We start from the raw sequence: 23,932 nt of genomic DNA, 5'->3' as shown, positions 1-23,932 counted from the left end.
GCCAAGGCACAGAGAGCAGGGCTGGTTATTGAGCTGATTTTAATAGAAGGCTTTTTTAAGTGGGTGACATACTTCCCACCTTAGTACATTAGAGGTGAGAGTGCACACAGCATGCCCATTCCTTCATTGCACAAGGTCGTCGCTCCCGACAGTCATGGGTCCTTACTGCCGTGGTTCTACGCTTTAGCAGGCCACTGAATCCCCTGAGGTGCTCATGGTTTAAAAATGCAGATTCCCAGTTTCCAGCCTCACAGAGTCCAGCTGAGTGGGGTCTAGGTTCAAAGTTGGGAATATGCACTTTTAACATGCTCCTGAACCCTGCGATGCTGACAGCCCAGAACACACGAGGACTGAGGACGGTACACTGAGGGACACAGCCTTGGTGATGGGGCTGTCATACAGCGAGGTGTTTAGAGTTTGCCTGTCACCTCTCAGGAAAAGAATAGTAATTATTATTGCTGTCTTTCACCGAGGACTTAATACCACATGTTATGTTATTTCATCCCCACAACCACTCCACGAGGCACACTGCTAATGACGCGATGCAGATGGAGGAAGTGAGTGTAAGGGAGGTTGAATAACGTGCCTAAGGTCGTGCAACAAGTAAATGGAAGAATTAGGATTTGAAGCGAGCACGATTTGTCTCCAGAGCGTACATTCTTAACCAGGACCCTATAGCGCCTTACTCTTCACTGCTCAGGAGACCCCATATCAAGGCCACTCCTGTCCACCTGCCCGGATGAGGAAACCAGTTCTCACTCTGAGCCTCGACCAGGAGGCTACTGACTGATGCCTCATGCTTTCCCTAAAACAAAATATAGGGTTGAACGGACCCTTGAAGGGGGACCAAAGCAGCTGTAGGTGGGAATCCTCTTACAGCAGTGGTTCTCAATCCAGGGCAAATTTGCCCACCCCCAGGGAGACTGTCGGCAATGTCTAGAGACATTTTTTTGCTTGTCACAGCCGAGGGGGTGGGACTACTGGTATTCTAGTTGAAGAAACCAGGGATTCTGCTGAACGTCCTACAGAGCACAGGACGCCCCCCCCCTACAACGAAGAATGATCTGGCCCAGACTGTCGGTAGTGCTGAGTTTGAGAGGGTCTGTTCTACGGCAAGTTCTGATGAGATGACTCTCCCTCTCCCCGCACGCTTCCACTCATTTTCATTCAATAAATAAGTATCCAAGCCAGGCCTTGTGCTAGGTGTCGGGGTACTGCTGTGGAGAACACAGACTACAGCCCCTGCCCTCAGACACTGCGCAGTCAACAAGAGGGGACCAGTTAACAGCATGTGATGACAACATTGCGTGATAAGAATTGTGATAAGATAAGGGGTCACGGAAGGCCTCCCCAGAGACAGGAGCGTGATCTAGATAGAAGGAACAATGTGTGGAAGGGTCTGGAAGACTTGGAACACACCAGAACACAGAGTGCTAGGTGGGGAATGGTAGAAGAGGCTGCAGAGGTAGTCAGGGGTCAAGTCACAAAGGCTCTTTGTTTTTTGAAATGACCTTACTGAGGTATAATTGACATCCAAAATGCTTTACATATTTAATGCAGGCAGCTTAATGAACACCTGTGAAACCATCACCATAGTCTATGCCATGAACAAATCCATCCCCTCCAGAGGTTTCCTCCTGCCCTCATTATTTATCATTGTGATTTTGTGCTATGAACACTTAAGATCAGTCCTCTTAGCAAATTTTTTAAGCATATAGCGCAGTATTGTTAACTCTAGGCACTCTGCTGTAGAGTAGATCTCTAGAACTTACTAATCTTGTGAGACATTGTACCTTTGACTAAATACCTTTGGTTCCCTCTCCCTGGAAAGCTCCTGATGGATAGCCCTTGAAGCCTCGGGGATAATGGCACTTTCCATTCCCTCTTCAGGTCTCTTGCTCAGATGTCACTTCCACGGGGCCACCTTCCCTGACCATCCTTTATAAAACGGTGGTCCCATCTCTCTTAGCTCCTCAACCTGCTTTATTTTTCATAGCACCTATTGCCCCATGGTTCTCCCACTAGCCTGTAACTGGAAATTAACAAGAATGTTTCTGTTTGCTGTTCTATCCCAGAGCCTAGCACACAGTGCCTGGTACATAGTAGTAGGTCCTTGAATACTGAATGAACGAATGAATGAATGAGTAAATGAATGAATGGACAGAAGCACATCTGATGTTTAGGAAGTAGAACCAATAGTTCTTTGGTAAAAATGGATGTGGGCTGTGAAGGAGAGCTTAGAGTCATGGGTCATGAGGCTTCTGGTTGGATAACTGGGTATGTGGTGGTGGTGCCTGGCACCAGGGTCATGGCAGAAGGGTATGGAGCTCGCTATGACATGAGATAAAGACATTGCTCTTTAGGAGTGTGAGGTGTAAGATGTCCTGGGAGGGGAAAGAGATGCCTGTCCAAGTCATCTGACAATATGGAATGCCTGGTTTCAAACATATCTGGGTTTGAATCCTGCCGCTTATTAGCTTTGTGACTCTGGATGCTTACTTCTCTGAACCTGTTTCCTCATCTGTAAATCAGAGGGGATTCCTACCTGTGGGGTCATTGCATCCTAGAGTGCCTAGCGCAATGCCAGGTATACAGCTGGCATTCTAATACAGTAGCCATTATTGCTGCTATAATTAGAACACCTCTGTTTCAAAGTTGTTTCCTATCATGAGTCAAGATCTATGTCCTATAATCTGTGCTGGTCTTAGGTTTGCCCTCTGGGTCAACCAGAATAAATCGCCTGCACCCATATTCAGTTGGCTTTATGAAGACTGGCATGTCCCCTGCAGCTCCCCCTTCTCCAGCCTACACATCCCTCATTCTTCCCTCCTAGGACGTGGCTCATATGAGTGGTTCCTTCATTCTCCAAGCCACTCTCCCTTAGTCACACTCCTGTTTGTCACTGTCCATCTGCATATACAACCTCCAGGATGGGACTTGGACCTCCTATGAGTGTTGAGGTCATGTCTTGTTCCTGTTACTCACATCATCATCCTAGATTATGACCTCAGCTATCCAAACTCTTTGATCGGGGTCTTTCACTCTTTCTTCCTCATTCTAGCTTGTGCTTCCAAATCTGACACCTCTTGCCTCGTCGTTCTTTGTGGGCTCCCCCTCTGACCTTTCTAATAATACCTTCCAGCCCACTGCGATCCTGATCAGACATCTGATCCTAATCATTCTCCCGCTCCTTCTCCAGACCTGTGCAGTCGGGGTTGGCCACACACCCAAACAGGTGTGATGCTCCGGGATACCCCCAGGAGGCCATGCTGGGTTAGCGGATCCATCTTTCTCTCCTCCTCCACTGCTTTCTGTGTTTTCCAAGAGTGAACAGCAGCACCACCAGCTGATCTGCTTCTTGCTGCCCCCAATGCCACTTCTAATGTCACCACCGCCTCTGCTGTCTGCCGCTCTCTTCCCTCTCCAGGCCACGTTTTTTCTCCTTGTTATTTTCCGCTCTCTCCTTTGCCTGCCACTACTGAATATCTCAGCTTTGGCTTCTCAGGAACAGAAATCCCGCCTTCTGACCAGCAAACCAATCACATTTCTGTCTGCCATTTCTACATCTTTGGTTCAGCCCGGCTATTTTGGTCCCTGCTCGCTGCACTCTGAGATTTTTCTCACTTTTTTCTGGGTTTACACCTCTTTCAGCACTTAAAGGGTGACAGACATCTTAGAGTTGGTTAACTGAGCTATAAAGGTCAGATTTATGACATGGCTGGTGATTGGTTGATGGGTCCAGGTGTAAAAAGATGGAAGATAGGTCACTGTGTTTAAAACTGAATGGGGCCTTTTTTTCCTTTCGTGGATTTTATCTTTTTTTCAGATGGTACAATGGAGCCTATTGCCTCATCAAGCAAGAAAGTCAAACCACAATAGACTGAATTTCAGCAAATGTTTTTCTCAGCCTCTAACAGATACCAAGAACTGCGCTTGGTGTTTTTGTGTGTATTACTCGGGAAGCCTTCCCAAGATGAAATCCCTTCCTTGGTACCCAGGCAATGCCTCCTGGACCAACTGTCTGTTTGTTGGTTCATTCATTCATTCATCCAGTGATGATTTGTTGTGCGAGGCACTGTTCTAAGTGCTACAGCAGATACAAAAATAAACACGAGAGTCTCTGCTCCTCAGGAACTCAATCTAGTGGGAAACACATACCAACCGACAGGTAGGATGCACTGTGGTAGTTGGTCTAGAGTGGCAGAGAAGCAAAGCCCTGCAGGAGTAAGGAGGGTGCCCACTAGTTCTGTAGGGAGAGCTAAGGAAGATTTACCAAAGGAGGTAACATTTCAGCTAGACCTTAAGGATGAGTTTGCTAATGTGCATAAAGAGAATGGACTTTGTAGGCAGCAGGAACAGCCTGCGAGTATGCAAGGGCAGGGGATGTTTTGGAACTGGTATGGCTGGAGTAGAGAAGACTTGCACCAACACCAGGGGTTTCTGCCCAGAGAAGTCAAGAGGGACTGCCTGGGTCACACAGTGGCAGAAGCAAGTGAGTGGCAGAGACGGGTTAGGCAGCAGAAGTTGGAACTGTCTGGTCCCTAGCCTCTTAGCCTCGCACACACGCACACATGCAGGTCTGATCTCAATGCCCTGTTCCCTGGTTTGGAGCTGTCCTTTGACCAGCTCCTCTCCCTCCCACTTCCCTTCTTAGAGGTCTGCCCCTGAGCTCTGAGGATTGTCTCCAGTGAACCTGGGAGGGAAGCAGAAGCAGAGCTTGGAGAATGCTGATCCCTTCTAGTGTTTGGTCCTGACCCAGACATTTGCCTAGGACCTGAATCCTTAGATCCTAGCTCCTGATGCTGCTGAGCTACACTCTGACCTTCATAGCACATCCTGTTCGGCCCTGCGTGGCTCCTTGCTTGTGTATCGCAGAAAAGGAGCTAGGTAAACCAGGTTGCCCTTTACCAAGGAGGAGCTACTTTCAATTCCTCCCAGTGTTCAAAGGCTGGAGTAGGTTTATGCCCAGAGTTCCCTGTTCTTTATCTCTTACCATAAACAGTAATGAGGGTGGGAGGAGAGAAGGTTTTTAATCCCTCTGCTAGGTCAGAGGAACTCCTCAGTTGGCTCAAAAAACTCCTCAGTTGGCTGCCGGGTTTGTCAGTGGTATCTGTCCAAAGATCCCCAGACATTTCCCAAATGCCATAATTCATCTTAGCTGGGTTTCTAGAGAGTAGACTCCACAGATAAGGAGGAATTCGATTTATTTTAGATTTGTACCACACCTTTTCTGGGAGGATTTGAGACAGCTTACAGGTTGAAACAAGGTTTGTAAGTAAGACTTTTAAGGATGAAAAAAAGTTTGGTGGTGGGAAATATGAAAAAAGTGTTACTTTCAAGTCTCACTATGCTCCATATTTAAGCCATACATTTGGCTGACAGATTCTTGAGGAAAAGGCCAAGAGAAAAACCCCTGGGCCACCCTGTGTCCACTTTCTGAATCTAGAAAGCATACAGAATCTCCTGCAGGGAAAACATTTTCCTCAAGCTAAAGCTTGACAGAAAGAGATTGTGTTTGGGCCCAAGAAAGTTGAGGGAGGGTGAAGAATACACAGTTCAAGCCCGGGGTCAGTTCTCCACTGGGCGGTGCTCTGGGTGCTGTGGCAGAGACAGTCATGGCCACGGGCCACCTAGCGGCAGGCATCCATACTGCCCTCCACAGGACCCATCAGGACTGGCTCTTGGTCCGGGGAGAGTATGGGAGGGTGGGATGACTAGATCTCAGAAGGCAAAGGAGTCAGAGCCCAAGTTTTCCACCTTGAGTTTGCAAAAGATAACGGAGACACCATCCCAAGCAACAGCAAACAGCTTTGAGGGATGATGTGTCGAGTGCATTTGTCCATTTTATCTTAACAGTAATCCTGCGGAGGAGGAATTATGGTTTACATTTTACAAACAAGGAAACTGAAGTACTGTTTGCCCGGCGTCCCACGGCCAGTGAGCAGTGAAGTCAGGATTTGATCTCAGAACTGGGTGCCTCTTTCCCTGTATATGCCCTGTTTATTCAACCCAATAATTCTTCATTGAAGTTTCCACTAAAAAAGGGAACCTAACGTGCTATTCTGGCTGCGAGGATGTGGTGTGGGGTGTAATGTTTTGATGGCATGATTTAACCCGGGAGGAGCAGCTAGAGCACCAGGATGAACAGTGGGTAACTTAGCTGCCCTGTCATGTCCATTTCTAGATGATTTGCTTGAGCTTTTTGGCTGATCCTGGGCCACAGTCAAGTCACAAGTGATTCTCTGTAATTTGCCCACTTTGTGAACAGATAATGACATGTCATCTCCCTCCACGTCCCTCCTTTCCAGCCCTCTCATCACCACACTCCCCACCCTCACTTCTTGTCATTTGAAACCCTTCTCAGAATGCACCGTGCTCTCCTCCCACGACTGCACATGCTGTATCCCTCAACACTGCTCCGACCCCTCCCCGCCTGGGAGCCTCCCCTGAGTTCCTCGAGTTCCCTGTCCCCACCCCATGTGGAAAAGACACCTCTCTTTTGTTCTCCCAAAGAACCCTGTACACGCCTGACTTTGAGGGCTATTTTCATGATGGATTTACTTGTTGGGCTGTGAGCTCCTTATGCATCTCTGTATCCCCAGAGCCTTGCACAGTGCCTTGCATGTAGTGAGTGCCCAGTTATGTTTGTTGGGCAGACATGATGAGCAATGCTGTGTGTCAGGCACTTCAGGGCACTCGATATAGAGAGATGAGTAGAACACAGACCCTTCCCTTGAGGCACTTAGAGTCTGACATGTCAAGTAACTATTAGAATCCAATATTATAAGATCTACACTATCTATAACAGGGGCTTGGGGGAGCACAAGAGAGGAAGAAAATGACTTAGTTTGGGGAGTGAGGGAAGTCTTCCGGAGGTGGTATTTTATGAGCGGAACCTTAAAATAATGAAAGATTTTCGCCTAACTAAGGAGTATGCCAGGGCCAGGGGAAAACGTACAAAAGAATGAAAGAGATTCAATGTTTGGAAAAGTGCAAGAAGTCTTGATATCCTTTGCCATAATCTGGAGCAAAAAAACACATTCTAGGTATCAATATGAAAGAGGTAAGGTTGTCGTGCTGTTGGAGATGTTGTTAAGACTTTCTTGTTCTGTTTTGTTTTTAATCAGTCAGATGCATTTTATCACGAGGCAGTAAAGATGTTATAGTCACCTTAGATGAAATAAATAATAACTTATTTATAGTTTCTGGTTGCTTCCTTCCCAAAACGGTTTGCTTTGACTTGTGACAACAGACACATCCACAATAAGAGTGTTCATATAGAAACAAGAAGCAAAAATCACAACGAGAATAACATTGCTCCCTAAGTTCTTTCTCCTTCCTTAAATCACTTGGTGTTCAGGATAATTCTCTGAGGATGGGCTCAGCTTCCGTCTGGCTCAGAGACCAGCATGTAGGGGTGCTCTTGTAAATGCCAGTGGGTTCAGGAGATCCATGGGTGTTTTCCTCATTTTCCAACTGATGCCACAGATATTTCCCGGTGCTCTGGTTTCTTCAGGCTTCCATCCCCTCACAACTGTCAGTGGGTATAAACATCTCTACTGTGCTGTCCTTCAGAATCATTGTGTCTGTTTGAGCTTCTTCATCCAAGTTACTTTCAGATGCTCTTGCCCTTTTAAAGTGTCCCTCCCCTTTTTAAATTACTCCATGCATAAAACTTAGAAAACAGAAATTCTCCCCTGTGATCCTATAACAGAGGATGTCTGTGGCTAGTTCTTTTTTCATTTAAAAAATTTTTTTTCACATCATTTCAGATTTTCAGAAAAGTTTTCCAGAATAGGACAAAGAATTCCTGAATACCCTTCACCCGGATTCCCCAATTCTTAACGTTTTACTACATTTGTTTCCTCTCTCTCTCTCTCTCTCCCCGCTCTCCCTCTCTCTTTTCTGAATCTGTTTAAGAAAAGGTTGCAAACATTGTGCACCATTATATAAGCCAAAATACTTCAGTGGATATTTTCTAAAAACAAGAAATTCTCTTACATAACCATGCTGTTATTTTTTATTTTTTATGTGTGCCCTTCTATGCTTTTTTCTAGGCATACATTTATGTATTTATATTTAAATTAAATAATGCATTGTTTTGCTTATATGTACTTATGATGGCTTGCTCTCTTGGAGGGGTTAGCAATAAAGTCTGTATATAATCTCACATCAATAAGTATTCTACAACATGATTCTTCAGCAGACTCTGACGTTCAACACAACGTTTTCTGGAGGGCACGTTTTCACAGGCTACTCTGCTTCAGAGCAGGAAGCATTCTTGCATTCTTGCATGTCTAGTCACATATCGGGGGAAACCACTGCACAAAGGAGTAAAGAGGCCAGGGTACCAGACAGCCTTGGATGCAAAGTTAATCTTTATTCCACAGCCAGTAGAGAGCCCAAGAATGCTTCATAGCAAGGGAGAAAGCCAGTGAGAGCTGGGTTTTCTGGAGATTGGTTTACCAGCATGTGCAGGAGGGAACGGATGAGGAAGCAATCAGAGCACCCGTCCATAGGTCCCTTCAGTGAAACGATCCCGGGCTCAAGGGTGAGTCTCTGCCCCAGTAGATCAGAGCCTTCTGCAGTCTAATGCGCCCTCCTCTGTCCCATGTCTTTCAGAACTGGCTGAAGTGCTATGGCTATCTGCTTCCCTCTGGCTCACGGGCGCCTGAGCTGCACTCAGGGAAGGCCTTACAGTCAGCAGTCTCCACTATGCAGCAGTTTTACGGAATCCCCGTCACCGGTGTGTTGGATCAGACAACAATCGAGTAAGATCTGCGTAGGGCATCGTGCCTTGGAACCTTCCAGACTTACATTTGGGTTCATATTTGTCACGGGCCCTGTGTATATACCATGCCCATCCTCCCTTCCTGTCTTTCACTTCTGCAGGATCATCCTGGGAGGGAATACCCCAAGGTGCCCTTTCCTAGGTGAGCTGGGGAGGTGCTCTACCCTAAATTTGCGGTATGACCTTGAACCCTTCTGGACCTCAGTTTCCTTATTAGCACAAATGAGGGGTTTGGTGAGAGAGGGTCTTAAACCTCCTCTGACTCTAATAGCTTTTGGCTCTCGGAATCACCCCTCTGGCTTTCCCTGGGATGTACACATCTCGCTTGATACAAACAACTCCTGAAGGATAATGAGTTGGCAACTCGTTCCACTTTTTCCATTATCAAATAGTGCTAAATGCCTACGTGTGCCAGGCACTGGACTTGACCCTATGATCCCTGCCCTCCAGAGGCTCACCACGACATGAAAAGTACAATCATCTGGCTGCACCGGTCTAGAACTCAGAAGGGAATGCTAATTTTCAGGGAGGTACTAAGGGGGTGATAACAAAGAAGCCAGACCATGAGGATGGTTGCGTTTCCTAGGGGAGAATACAAAAAGGAGGAAGAGACGAGTGATAGGAATGGAACCCAGGATGCAGGCTGAAAAGGAGCAGCCAGAGCGGAGCGGAAGCCAGGGGTTCTGTGTCCTGGTGCAGAAGGGGAGGATGGGCAATGGGTCAGCTGCTGCAGAGTCATCAGTTAGGAGACCGAAGAGCATGGGCCGAGTTTAGTAGCCAGGAGACCAGTGCAGGTCTGTGGACCGGTGGAGACAAGTTCAGGACGCAGTGGGGCGGGGGGAGATGAGGAGTAGAGGTGTCCAGTGGAGTCAAAACTTTCTGAAAGCCTAACAGTGAGGGAGGAATAGAGGGTGGCTAGAGGTGGATGGATGTTTGTTTGTTTGTTTGAAGAGGGGAGAGAATTAAGCATCCTTACATTTGTTTGAGAAGTAGCCATAAAAGTCATTAAAGCTGCCACCACGAAGGCCTGGCAGAGAGCTGGGGGAGGGTCCCAGAGAGGCGGTGAGGGCTGGGGGTCCCGAGCCCAGGTGGAAGCAGGGAGCAGGGCCCCAAGACAGGGTGCAGGGAGGTGGTGGGTGGTTGTGGATCCGGGGCGTGAGCCACCCCCTGAGAGAATCATCTCTCTGGGCCTCAGCTTGTTCATTTACAAAGGGGAGTGCTGGGTTATGGCTCTCCAATTCTAGATCCCATTATTCTAAGCTGTTAAAATTGGGTTGAGTCTGAGGTTTTATGATAATCTAATTCTGTACAAACATTTTCTATGCCTCGGATTCTCTGATTGCAAGATTGGGAACTTCTGAGACAGTATGTTTGACTGCTGCTATGATGGCAGGACCGTGGATGCTGTGGCCCTGTGGCCTCCAGAGTGAGCTGGTTACGGAGAGCCCAGCCGAATTCAAAGCAGAGGTTATTTTGAGGGCTTTGTGTGGGCCTCGTGGCAGTGCATCCTGCGGCAGGAGCGCTGGTGTCTCTGCTGAGGCACCACCTGGCCTTGGGTTTTACTCTGTTCCAGAAAGCCCCAGGCCTGTTGGACAGGGATCAGAGAGTGGCAGGTGGACAGAGAGAGGAGGAGGTGGAGGAAGCGAGCTGAGGTAGGAGGATGGCATTTCCCACTTGCAGTTCTGCCCCCACTTCTTTGTAGGAAGGCAGGGAACGCGGTCTTGGAGGCACGACAAGGGGGAAGGCGCTCACGCTTAACCCCAGACCTGAGTGGGGTAGCCTGTTTGGGGGGTAGAATTTAGAGACCTTAGTTTCCATTCTAGCTCTGTGACCTTGGGCAGTCACTGCCTTTCTCCGGGCCTGTTTCCTCCCTGGGGGCCCTTCCAGGCCTAGCTCAGCCTTGCTGTCACAGAGGCGGCTCCTGGTTCTTCCCAGGGATGTCAAGCAATGGAAGCCAGAGCAGCCTTTAAAAGTACTACTTTTGGAGTGCCTACCTCGGGAAATGGCACACATTCCTTCATTCAGCATATCGTCGAGCCCAGACTTGTGCTAAGCCTGAGGAAAGAAAAGCCCCAGCTTCTGTTTGCTTGTTTTGTTTAAGTTGCATTAATTACTAGTTCATTTATTCATTCAACCAAGTCCCCATCCTGCCTCAGCTGCTGTCTTCTGCAAGTTACTTGATTTATCCATGTACCTTTTCCCTTCTCTGCAAAGATGAGGATAAACCATTTCTCACAGAGAAATGTTTTGAACCCTCACAGAGTTGTTTTAAAGAATCAAAAAATGCCTTTAAAAGAACCCCAAACAAACAAACAAAAAAAGAACCCCAAACACTGCAAAAATTAGAAACGTTTATACCAATACATGATATTGTTATTATTATGTTTTTTAGTACTGATTTCTGAGTAGAAGCACTCGAGGCAATAGGAAGACTGCCAACATGAGTAAGACCTGGTTAAGTCCCTCGAGGGCCTTTTAACATTTGGTTGAAATTGTCTCTGTCTCCTCTTCTCTATACGGCCAACAGCAACTGTTCTCAACAGCTGCACAGGAGGCGGACTGTGGCCCCTTCCAGCAAACTCAAGCTGTGGTTTAGTGAGTTGGTCATTAGGTCAGTATGAGGACATAAAATGCAAGGACGGCCTGGGCCCCAATCAACATGATCTTTTAAAATCTCTATGCTGCTCCTTTTTTTATATCCCCAACGACGTCCCTGGCTTACGGTTCCCTAACGTCACTTAAGCTGACAACAAACAGTTATTAGGATTCACTTAGTGCCAGGCACTGGGCTAGCTTCGGGGGGACACAATGATGAATACGATGCCATTCCAGTCCTCCAAGAAGCCGCCATTTGTTAGAGGCGATAGACTAATAGATTTAAAATCACAACACAGCATACTGAGAGCTGCAGAGAATTCTGTTCCAAGTCCTACAGTTGTTTAGCCACTTTCTGAACACCTCCGGTGAAAGGGAATTTGCTGTCTTATGAACTCTGCCATTCTACTGCTGGGCAGTTCTGATTCACTCACTCATTCATGCAGCAAATCATTAGCAAACATCTTCTGTGTTAGGCACTGCCCAGGCAAGGCTCCTATGTTCATGGAACTTAGACTCTGCTAAGAGAGACAAAGAATAAACAAAAAAGCTAATATATGATATAATTTCAGGCAACGATCAATGCTATGAAGAAAAATTAAGCAGGATAAACAGATAGTCATAGGATGTGAGGGGGGAGCTATTTCAGATAGGGTGGGCAAGGAAGTCCTCTCTGAAGGGGTAACATTTGAGCAGAGACCTTAAAGAAGTAAGGGAACAGACCATGTAAAGAAGAAGAGCATTGCAAGCAGAGGGAACAAAGACCCTGACATGGAAATCATCTTAGCATGTGCAAGGCCAGCAAGAGGGCCCCTGTGGCTGGGGGCTGAGTGTATGGGGGTGGGGGTGAGGATGTCGTCCCACATGGGAGACAGGGGCTAGATCATGGGAATCTCTGTGGAGCAACATGAGGAGTTTGCATTTTATTCTAGGTGTTTGGGGGAAATCATTGGAGGGTTTTAAAGCAGGGAGTGAGGTGACCTAATTCCATTGACAGGGTATTTCCACATATACTCCCTCCCTTAAGGTTTACCACAACCTAAGAACAGTGAGAGCTAGAATTCTCATGTTGCAGATGGGGAAACTGAGGTTCACAATGATTCGCTTGCCTGGACTCCCATGATGAGTGGTGGAGCTGGAACCGGGCTTCTGACCCCCCAGGCTCGAATGCAGCCCTGTGTCTTCCTAATCAGTTGTGAATGAATGAATCAAGTAACCAGTGGATCGTGTTCCCGAGGGGGAACCCATCAGAGCCAGGGTCCCCGAATCCAGGGTGCGGAGGCACACTGCCATTTAGACCGGGACTGGGAACCCTGCAGTGTGTTCCTAGAGTGTTCAGTGACCACAGTGTGTGTGTGTGTGTGTGTGTATGCTCTCTCTGCCCAGGTGGATGAAGAAGCCCCGCTGTGGGGTCCCCGATCACCCCCACTTAAGCCGCAGGCGGAGGAACAAGCGCTATGCCCTGACTGGCCAGAAGTGGAGGCAAAAACACATCACCTACAGGTGCTTAGAGCCCCCCACCCTTCCCTGGCTTCAGTTCCATCCGTGCTCGGGGTTGTTGCCGCTGCCTGAGTTTCAGAGGCCCCTGCTGTAGGTGGTGGGTCTGTGATGGGGGTGAGAGCCAGGCATGGGGGCATCAGGACCAGGTGCTGAGAGCCTATGACTTCGTCCCCCTTGTGGCTTCCAGAGAATGCTGCGTCTCCAACTTCAGGTGTGTTTGGTCCTTTGGGGACTCAATAGTTGTGTCCTGTTTAGATTCCTACAGTTTTTAGAAAGTGGTGTATGGATTGTTCAGCAACTTTCTGCTGTGATAAAAAAAAAAAAAAATGGGGCGGGATGCACTCTCCCTGTCCCTGCTTGCCAAACCCCACTCCCTTTGATCTGGATCTCTTCTCCACTGAGCCCGAAAGACTTCACCTGAACTTCCCAGCACAGTTCCAGTTGTCTCCTAAGAGAATTGAATCACAACAGTGTCACTCCTGAACTAGCTGGGGAAACCAAGGGCAGAGGAAGACCAGTCTCCAAGTCAGACCAGTGACCAAGGACAGGGATGATGGGGCCCAGCACAGCGGACTCAGACGGCACAATTCAGAGTGGGGCTGAGGCAAAGGCCAGGCATAGAGCAGGCTCAGATGGGCTCCAGTTGGCACCTCTCAAGATGCCCTGGTTCAGGGGTAGGATCTAAGATAGAGATTTTTTTTTTAAGATTTTATTTATTTATTTGAGAGAGAAAGAGCACAAGTGGGGGTGGAGGTGCAGAGGGAGAAGAAATGGGCTCCCCGCCAAGCAGGGAGCCCAACACGGGGCTCGATCCCAGGACCCTGGGATCATGACCTGAGCCCAAAGCAGACCCTTAACCTACTGAGTCACACAGGCACCCCTAAGACAGGGATTCTTAAAGCTGAAGAACGAAGGGCTCTTCAGCTGATGAGCTATAGAGACCAGAACTTGATTTTTTCCAGAAATCTGACGAGAGAAGGAAACATAAGAAGAATCTGGGTTAGAAACTGGATAGACTCTTAAGGTCTCCTGAAGAGGTAGAATGAATCAAGAGAAAGAAGAACTAGTTTCTAACCTTAACTTCTATCACTCAACCTTTCTGGGCCTCAGTTTCCTTACCTATAGAATGGGTGAATAATCCTTACCCAGGTGTTCATGGGGCAGAGCACCCAGTAGTGATGCTCTGTTATGGAGAACCATTCAATATGGTTATTGTAACCTTAAATCACTAAGTCTATAACTGACTACATCGGATACCACCCTATACCACCTTCCCAGGCAGACAAGCAGTAGATTGGTAGTTGGTACCAAATATTTGTAAAAGGGATGTTTCACTTAAACTCTCCACTGTTTAAATATTTCTATAACTTTTATAAATGTTTTATAAACACATTTTATGTATTGGGAGAAAAACTTAAAATTTAGAAAATGCTATCCCTCCACTTAATTTTTTTCTGCACATTGGAAAGGAATTCTGTATTCAACACAAACTTTGTGAGAGATCAAATATAAAACCTCAATTGAAGCAAAGCTTCTGGGACTGAGGCAGGGGTGGGGACCCAGAACCTTGCCCACCCAGCCTCTTCTTCAACCCCAGGGGTAACTCAGCGGAATCCTAGGGTTCAAAACTTGAAGATGACTGGTTTGTATGGTCTCTGGTGTCCCTTTTAGCTCTGCAAGCCTCTGACTCTGACCGTTCCTCCCTAGTAACTCTCCCCTTTCTCACCAGCATTCACAACTACACCCCGAAGGTGGGTGAGCTAGACACACGGAAAGCGATTCGCCAGGCTTTTGACGTCTGGCAGAAGGTGACCCCGCTGACCTTTGAAGAGGTGCCCTACCATGAGATCAAAAGTGACCGGAAGGAGGCAGACATCATGATCTTCTTTGCTTCTGGTTTCCATGGCGACAGCTCCCCATTTGACGGAGAAGGGGGATTCCTGGCCCATGCCTACTTTCCTGGCCCAGGGATTGGAGGAGACACTCACTTTGACTCAGATGAGCCGTGGACACTAGGAAACGCCAACCATGATGGTAAGGCCATGAGGGGGACAGGGGGTCAGTCCTGGATTGCTCAGTTGTCAGGGAAAGAAGCCCTGAGGAAGAGCTTGGGATGCCATAGATGAGTTTCCTGCTCTGGAGCTTCAGGTCCAAGAGCTAAGAACCCAAGAGGGTAGAAACTGAGGTCTCTGATACAATGTTCAACACTGATCCATCCATGGAGTACGGTCAGATCACTTAGTAAATGGTCTAAGGAGGGTGAGTCGAGAGGGAAGGGTTAGGCCATGAATAAGAATATGAAGTAATGGATCAGAGACTGGAGAAAAAGGTAAAAAAGTCATTCAAGCGGAAAGTGGGGTCTGAAAGTGGTAGGCTCTGGCCTGACTGGTAAGGGCTCCAAAGGCCATCGTACAAGACAACATGACTCTCTCTCCTTTATGTCAACTTCATGGGCAGATAACAGGCCCTATAATCACTCTAGTATCCATGGATAATTTGCTCTTGAGCACTGTAACTCAGTGAATGTTTTATGGAACCAGAGTCATATTGTACAGTACTAGTAACAATACTCTTCAGCTTGCGAAAGCGTTCCTCATCAGTATTTACTCCCGAGGCACTTGTTTAGTAAGTAGGCAAGTGTACATCATTATGCCCATTTTTAAGATAAAGACCTTGGGGCTCAAATGGCATAGCTGGTAGCTGGCAGCACTAGGGCTCAAACCACAGCCCAACCACTGACTGTGTGACTAGGGGCAAATGATCCACTCTCAGTCTCTTCGTATATAAAAGGAGGGACTGGACTAGGTGATCTCTAAGACCCCTTCCAACACCAGCGTAACATGATACACAGCCCAGGGTGGGGGGTATCCAAACATTTAAACAAAAAAGACATGGTCTCTGCCCTCTGATAACCCACAGTTGAGTGGGGGAGACAATGTATGCATAAGTAACTCTGTCACAAAGCAGGCTACTGAAGGATGTAGCAGAAATATCAAGAAAATAAGAAAATGCAGTGGGAGCCTGGAGGAGAAAGGGATAGAGGATTCTGGCTTTTAGATGAGAACAGGTAACGATTAGCATGTTGATATTCTAAGGCCTGTGTCAAGTGCTTTCCACATACTATGTAGTATGTATATATTATTATTACCATCCCCATTTTACAGATAGGTAAACCAAGGTATGTAGAAACATTAAGTAGTCTTCCTACAGTCTCATAGTCAGTGAATGGCGAAATAAGGCTTTGAACCTGGGCATTATGAGTCTGGAGCACATACTCTTTTTTTTTTTTTTTTTTTTTAAGTAGCCTCTACACCCAACATGGGGCTCAGACTCAGGATCCTGAGATCAAGAGTTGCATGCTCTACTGACTGAGCCAGCCAGGTGCCCCTGGAGCACATACTCTTAGCTACTAAGCTAAGCTTCTATGGTTCTCAAACTGCAGGGCACACCAGAATCACCCAGAAACCTTTCTAAAGAATGCACATTCCAGGTGCCAGGCCCCTAACCTCTTGCTACTCTGATTCTCTGATTCTGGGGTCAAGCCTGGGAATCCTCACTTGGTGTAATAAATGCTCCAGGCACCTCTGATGTAGGCGTTCCATCACCTTGGGAAACACTGTCTTGATCCCCAGAGTTTCCCTCACTTGCCTGGTCAAAAGAATCCCCTGGGGTTCTTGTTATAAACAGATTCCTAGGTCCGTCCCCTGGGCATTCTGATTCTTAAACTTAGGCACGTCTGGGAAACACAGGGCATTCTTTTTCCTCTGTTATGCTTCAGGCTGAGAGCAGACTCCTACAGGCCCAGAGGCTGGGTCTGGTGTCTGGACATGGGGCAGCCTCCTTAAGAACATTTCAGATCATTGCGTGGATCAGGGACTGGCAACTCTTGGCTTATCTGTCAAAGGGTGGTTTGGCCAAGGCTCAGCCTCGGCAAAGATAGGAAACTTCTTTCTTTGTCCTTTGCCCTCTTCAAATGTTGGTCCTCTTTCCTATCCGGCGCCATTTCCTCTCTCCTGGCATCCCCTTCCTTCTGTGCTGGGTGTACTGCCTGGCTTTCTGAACAGCTATTCTTTCTCCCCTTCTTCTTGAATCAGTGTCAAGGAAGGGCTGTCTGCGCTAACTGATAAGGTGTGAGGAGAAACTAACATTTTTGAGCCCTGTTACGTGCCAGGTACAGTTAGCTGGCAAGATCTTAGTTATAGCCCTGATGGAGACAGGTGAATTCTTAAAGGCATGTTGCTAGCAGAAGCACAGGGAAGACTGTCCTACCAACTCTGCCCTCCCCTTCCCAGCTCTGGGGTTTTTGCTGCCTGCAAGCCCTCCTTGCTGTTGAAGACCGTGGGCCCCATCTCAAAATCCCAAGAACTTCTGGTGGTGTATGTGGGAAGGAGCTGGGGCCTGTGGACGGGCACAACCCCAGCGTCCTCCTGCCTGTCCTACCCCATCCTGATGAACAGTCACCAACTCTGATAGATCATCCAAGATGGCCAATGTCTTCTTTGGACAAGAGTCGGGAATTTTCTGTGCTCTGGAAAGCCAAGGATGAACTGTTCAGAAGCAGACCCTGACCTTAGCAACAGGCCCCTGACAGGTGAACTGGAACGCAGCAGGTTGCCCTAGGACAGTTTCTGGAAGGAGATGAGAAGAACCAAGATTTATGGAGCACCTGTATATTATCTCGTTTAATTTCCACATAAGTTCAGCGAGGGAGTACGTGGAGCCTCCTGGGAACTTTGTGTTTATTGGCTTTCTTCTCTCTTCTAAATTTCCATTATGGAAACCTTGAAACTCACAAAAGAAGGGAGAATGATAACATGAACCCCCAGGTGCCCACCGCCCTGCTTCGGCCATTCCCCACCTTCTCTTCCCCTGCCACTTTTATTTTCTGGCCGATATATTTTAAAGAAAATCCTTGGCACAATATCATTTCACCTGTAAATACTTTAGGACATACCTCTAACGGATTATTTTTAACACAACCACAAAACCATGATCAAACCCAACAAAATTTTTGATAATTTCTTAAAATCCAATTCCCAGTTTGGGTCCATTTTCCCAGAATTACCTCAGAAACATCCTTTATAGCTGTTTGCTTGCATCAGCATCCAGACAATATCCACATAGCATACATGGCTGACGTCTCTAAGATGTTTTCATTTACTGTGGTCAGCTCGCTTCCCCACCCCCAACCCCAATGAAGAAACCCGGTCACTTGTCCCAAGTATAGGCATTTGGTTTGATGAGATTCAGATCCATTTTTAACACACCTCCCTTCCTCCTATATCCTGAATATTGGTCAGCAGACCTACAGGCCTGACTAGACTCACTTTTGGACAAGAGCTTCCTAAGTGGCGGGGGTCAACCCTCCTGCGCCACACTGGGACGCTCGGCCGTCCCACTGTTAGTGGTGCCGAGGGGGAGCAGCTGCCTCAGGTGTGTCGGCCTGACCCAATCACTATAAAATTCTTAAAAAAAAAAAAAAAAGTTACTCAAGTCCTAACCCCAAAGTTCTGACTCAGAAGCTCCCCCATCTGTGTGTTTAAAAGGCTCTCCTAGAGAACCACTGGATGGAAGGGTGGAAGGGTGATTCTGATTCTCCATGTCATTGGAGTCTGTGTGAAGGGCAATGTGGCCCATCGTGCCTTCCAGCTGGTTTCGGGGGCTGCTTCTAGGCACCTGCTGTCCTCATCTCTTTCCAGTGGGTCAAGCACTGATGTCTAGGTTCACTAAGCTCTAGTGAGAAGGGAGCCCAGCCCTGCGGGGAAGGTGACAAGACAGGCAGAGTCACTGAGACCAGCTTTCACGGAGGAGAGCCCTTCCGCGATGGCTTCTGTGACTCTCCCCGCCACCCTGGGAGTCAGACCAGGCAGGGATCCCAGTCTCCCTTTAACAGATGAGCAAAGTAAAGTTTCAGGTGGTTATAAAAACGCACACGGTAAGTGGCTGAGCCAGGTGGGAACCCAGGACTCTGAATTTTTAATAATCACCCCAGGTTGGTTCTGCCGCAGGTGGTCCACGGACCACCCCTGGAAAATCACTGAACGTTTGGCACTGCTCCCTACTGGCTGCTATCATCCAGCCCTGTCCACACAAAGCCTGCCCACGAGGAGCTCACAGTCCTGGGGCACAAGAGAGCGTGTGCTAGTGGCTGTAACAGGCAGGCGGGGGGTCATAAAGACGATTCAGATAAACTGCTGTGGGAGGCGAGGAGGGAGCACTCACTGCCAGTGGGGGAAATCAAGGAAGTCTTCCTGGAAGATGTGGCAGTGAGCTGAACTTAGAAGGAGTAAGGCTATTCTGGGTGGAGGGGGCAGCACTGGCAAAAGAATAGAGGCAAAGGGAAATGTTATAATCTTTTGGGGGGTTGGAAGGGTCAATGAGATGGGGCTTAAAAAATACGGAGGTTCCAAGAAAAGGAAATGAAGCAGAGACAAGGCATATTTGAGTAGCCGAGCCAGACGTTTGGGTACTTGCAAGGAGGCCGCAGGACTTGAGCTCCTGGCCCGGGGGGAACACTCCCTCTTGGGGATGCTGGTCCTTGCGCACAACTCCACGGGAGCCTGCTAGTTGATAGTGATCTGCAGCTCTGTGCCAGGTGGCAGTGTGAGCACTTTACATACCCTGCCTCATCCACTTCACCCCCATTTTTAGGATGAAGGTACCGTTATTCCCTGCATGTTACAGAAGAAGAGATTTAAACTGTCACACGGTTGCGACATGGTGGAGCTAGGATTCGTGTCTGTCTGGCTCCCTCAGACTCCACTTCTGGCCACTCTGCTTCCTTGCTTCTCACCCTCTTGGAGGGTAAAGACCCTAACAGCCTCCTGCCCATGAAGTCCTGGGATCCTCTCCATCCTTCTGCTTTTCCCCTCACAAGCTCTGGGGAGTTCTTCTGCCCCTGTCCCCTCTCCTTCCATCTCCCCAGAGCAGCCCCCACTGAACAGTCTCTTGGGTTTCTGTGCAGTGGGATGCCAGCTCCCCAGCTTCTCTCTACCTTTCAGTCCCCGGAATCCACCCACAGTCTTTGTTCCTTCAAGGGCTGTGCAGGGACCCAGGTGCAGGGGCTATCAGAGTAATAGGCACAGGCTGAGGACAGAGGTTTAGAGTCTTGCCAAGTGCTCAGAGCCCTGCTCCCTGGTTCTCAGCAGAGGTCCCTGTGGATGCCCCCCGAGGAAGAGCCTGGTCAGGAGACAAGAGGCCCGAACAGCTTGTCCCAGGTTGAAGAACAGGTGAGGAGCAGAGCCAGGCAGGACCGGCCCCCAGGAAGCAGAGCTGCCTTCCGCTGGCTAGTAGCTGCCTTTGTTCAGGATGGAGCTGAGAGATGAGCTCACCCGTCCCCGCTGCCAGAGGAACCAGGACCCGAGGCGGGAACTGGGGGCAGCCTGGCCTCCTCCTGCCAGCTTGCCCTTCCCCCAGCAGAAGGCCAGCCCCAGGCTCTTGGCCAACCTTGCACTGATCTTGTCCGTCCCCACTTCGCTGCAGACACTGGTGGTGTCAACAGAGAGGCAGGCATGCACTCCTCTCTTCCCAAGACCTTAACCAGGAAGCCCAGAGACAATCCCCAGCCCCCTGTGACCCTCACAGGGCCCTCACCTGCGCTGGGCAACTTAGCCAGTGACACTGGAACCAGAGTAGTCACTAGGACTCCTGACCACCTCCTGGGCTCCTGCAGCCTCCCCTGCACTTCAAGGTGGCAGGAATGAGCTGCAGCATGCCTCAGGGCCGGGCAGTGAGAGGCAGAGCTCAAATGCCAGAGGTCAAGGCAAGCAAGAGGTTATAACTGGACAGACAGGGGTCAGGACTATCGGTACAACAGCCTGCCCAACTCCCTGTCCCTTGTGTTCCTTTCCCAAAGCTGGGGTTACTTAACCCCCCACCCCCACCCCCCAAATCAGGCCTTGCTCTGTCCCAGGCCTGATCCAGAGGCTCAGAGGAGTTGGCTTAACAAAGTCTGGTAGCTGGAACCCCACTGGCCTTGTGCTTCCTTTCCGGTCAATGGGCCTGTTCCAGGCCGAGCTGCCATTTTCTGTATGCTAACAACAGCTACTAAGCAGCGCCACGCCCTTTACACATATTATCTTATCCAATCTTTGCATGACCCTATGAGGTAGGTATGATCTCCTCATTTTACAAATGAGGACACTGAGGCTCAGAGGGTAGACCTGTTGGCCAAGTTCACAGCGCTGGTGGGGGTAGAGCTGCAGATGAAGGTCTGTCTGGATCAGGGCCCCACGCTCATGACCACCGTGCCATGTTGCCGCCTCAGCTTCATGCTCGGGATCCCGTGTCCCACTTTCGGCACCTGGACCTTGTTGTTTTCACTCACATTTGAGTACCTGCCTTGATCTTGGCCATGGTTCAGGTATGTCAGGACTAAGGTCTTGCTGGACGGAGCGCTGCCTTGCAGTCAGGACCCTGCCTGCCCCCCGGGGCCTCCTGAAGCTGACTGTCTGCCCGCCGCCCCCAGACCTCCCCTGGCTTGGCCCTTTTCATCTCTCACCCAGACCCTTCTCCCAGCTTCCAACCCGGCCCCACCAATGCCCTACCTCTGGTCTCCCTCCCCTCTCCTCCCTCCTCCAGCCACAGTGCAGCCAGAGTGACTCATCACGTTGCCACCCCCACTCCTGTCTAAACCCCCCACTGGCTAAGAAGCCAATCCAAATTCCTTTGCATGGCATCACAGAGACCCACTTGCCAGCCTGGCTGACCTCATCTCTCTCTCTGCCCTCCCCTCGTGCTTTGTTCCAGAGCCAAGTAGAATGAGCCTGCTTGTCCCTGGGTCTTGTTTATAGCGTTCTCTCTGCCAGGAATGCCACCCCCACCCCTCCCTCTCCTACCCTCCGAGTCCAATCTCCTGACTAACTTCTTATCTTTCAAGAGCCGACTTAAACTTCACCTTTATGAAGCTTTCCCTGGACATCTTCAAGTTTAAATCACTCCTCCCTTTTCAGAATCCTCACTTGACCCTTACAGACATCTTTTAAAGCACCTGGAACATTAATCTCACTTATTTTGTTTCTCTCTCCAAATCCCCCACATATCGAGAGTTCCAAAAGGCAGGACTGTGTAGGAGTTCTCTGTAGATCCCAGGGTCCAGCACAGGGACTGACACAAAGCCTTTGCTCAGTGTTTGCTGAAGCAATGGATTGACTGACACCTGAGTGGGTGCCCTGGACACCTCCCCACCCCCCTCTCCACAGGGAATGACCTCTTCCTGGTGGCTGTGCACGAGCTGGGCCATGCGCTGGGACTGGAGCACTCCAACGACCCCAGCGCCATCATGGCGCCCTTCTACCAGTACATGGAGACACACAACTTCAAACTGCCTCAGGATGATCTCCAGGGCATCCAGAAGATCTACGGTGTGTGGCAGGGGAGAGGGGGCCTCTGCTCTGTCTTTGGGGCTGGACTGTGACTACCTGCCTGAGGGGTTGGGGGGGGCACTGACATCCATCACCATAGCCACTGTCCGACCTTTAGAGACTTCTGAGGTCTTTGCCTGACCCACTGGGAAACTGTGGGGGAGGGTCTGAGCTGCCAAAAGTGAGCGGAATCCCACCCACTCCCTCTTCTCTACCTCCTCCCCCTTCATACACCTCCCCCTCGCCTCCTGTGGTGCACTTTCAAGGGGACCCCACCTCTAGTCAAGAGATTCTTAAACCAGAAAAAATGAGAAGCTGGACTGATATTTTGATAAGATAGGAAAGGCCTCCCTCCCAGTTCCCTGTTCACACTGGTATGTGAAGGCCTTGTTCTTATCAAGTCAGTTGAGATGAGAAGACCAGTTACTGGAGCAAATGCATGTCAGTATAGCACAGGCTGCCTCAGCCCCCAGGTTATGAAGCACAGGAGGAGGGCTCCCTCTGGAGGTCCTGAGGACCTCACCGAACAGATGGCCCCATGGAGGACGGGCAGGATCTCCCTCAGCGAAGCAGGGGAAGACAGGACAGGGGAGGTCGGGACTGGAGATATTTTGAAAGTAGAATGGACAGGATTTGCTGATAGATCAAACATGGCAGTGAGGGTCAAGGACAACACCAAGATTTCTGGCTTTTCGAATTGTGGGGCAATAGGATTTACCAGTCTGTTGCTCAGAGATCTGGGCTGGGATATTGATTTGGAATCTTTGGTGTCCAGTTTATAACCACTAGCCACGTGTGACTATTGAAGTTTAAATTTATATTAATTAGAATTAAATAAAATTAAAATTTTAGTTCCTCTGTCCCACTAACAACTAGTCACTCATTTCAAGTGCTCAACAGCCACATACAGCTGGAGGCTACTGTACTGGACAGTGCAGACATAGAATATTTCTGCCATCATAGAACATCCTATTGGACAGCCCCAACACAGAAGGTCTTTAAAGCCATGAACCTGGATGAGATCACTTAGGGTGGTGATTTTTAACTAGGGGACTCTTTGGAATTACCTTGGAATTTTAATAAAAGGTGCTCACATTCTCAGAGATTGGGTTCAAATTGGTCTGGGGTGCTTTCTGAGCATCAGGAGTTTTAAAAGCTCTCCCAGTGATCCTAATATGCTGTCCAAGTGAGAAAACTGACCTGGGGACAAAAATAGAGAGAAGAGGACCCAGGAGCACTACAACCTTTAGAGTAGGGTGGGTGCAGAGAGGCTGCCAGCAAAGGAGGTAGAGAAGGAACAGCCCGTGAAGTAGAAAGAAAACCAAGTCACTACAGGCTCCTGGAAAAGCGCTTCTCTGATCTTGCTACTCAAAGTGTGGGCCTCAGACCAGCAACCCTGGCATCACCCGAGAACCTGAAGAAATGCAGAGTGGCAAGCCCCAGCCCAGACCCTCTGAGTCATAATCCGCCTTTTATCAAGATCTCTGAATAATTCAGATGCACATCCAAGTTTGAGTCCATAACCCTTGGATTTGGCAACCTGGAGGTCACTGGAGATCTTGACAGACAGGGCAGACGCGGTCCTGGAGCAGGATGAAGAAGGGAGGGGAGAGCGAGTGAGGCCGGCATGTGTGGGGGGGGGCAGAGGGCGATGGCATGGGACACCGAGCCTAAGGAAGGACGC

At 48.9% G+C, this 23,932-nt stretch overlaps 1 protein-coding gene across 1 annotated transcript in view; it reads left to right on the top strand.

Moving 5' to 3' along the window:
- Positions 1-8,641: 8,641 nt before the first annotated feature.
- Positions 8,642-23,932, top strand: part of MMP24 (matrix metallopeptidase 24) — a 21,983-nt gene continuing 6,692 nt past the window's right edge. Inside the window, exons 1-4 of the mRNA XM_025876269.2 lie at positions 8,642-8,771; positions 12,773-12,889; positions 14,616-14,920; positions 22,087-22,248. Coding sequence (XP_025732054.2) covers positions 8,716-8,771; positions 12,773-12,889; positions 14,616-14,920; positions 22,087-22,248 — 640 coding nt within the window. The 5' untranslated portion in view covers positions 8,642-8,715. The remainder of the gene's footprint in view (positions 8,772-12,772; positions 12,890-14,615; positions 14,921-22,086; positions 22,249-23,932) is intronic.

The sequence above is a fragment of the Callorhinus ursinus genome, unplaced genomic scaffold (genome assembly GCF_003265705.2).
Source record: "Callorhinus ursinus isolate GAN/ISIS: 27379988/994484 unplaced genomic scaffold, GSC_fseal_2.0 scaffold38, whole genome shotgun sequence".
Classification (NCBI taxonomy): domain Eukaryota; kingdom Metazoa; phylum Chordata; class Mammalia; order Carnivora; family Otariidae; genus Callorhinus; species Callorhinus ursinus.
This window is presented reverse-complemented; position numbering and strand designations above follow the sequence as displayed.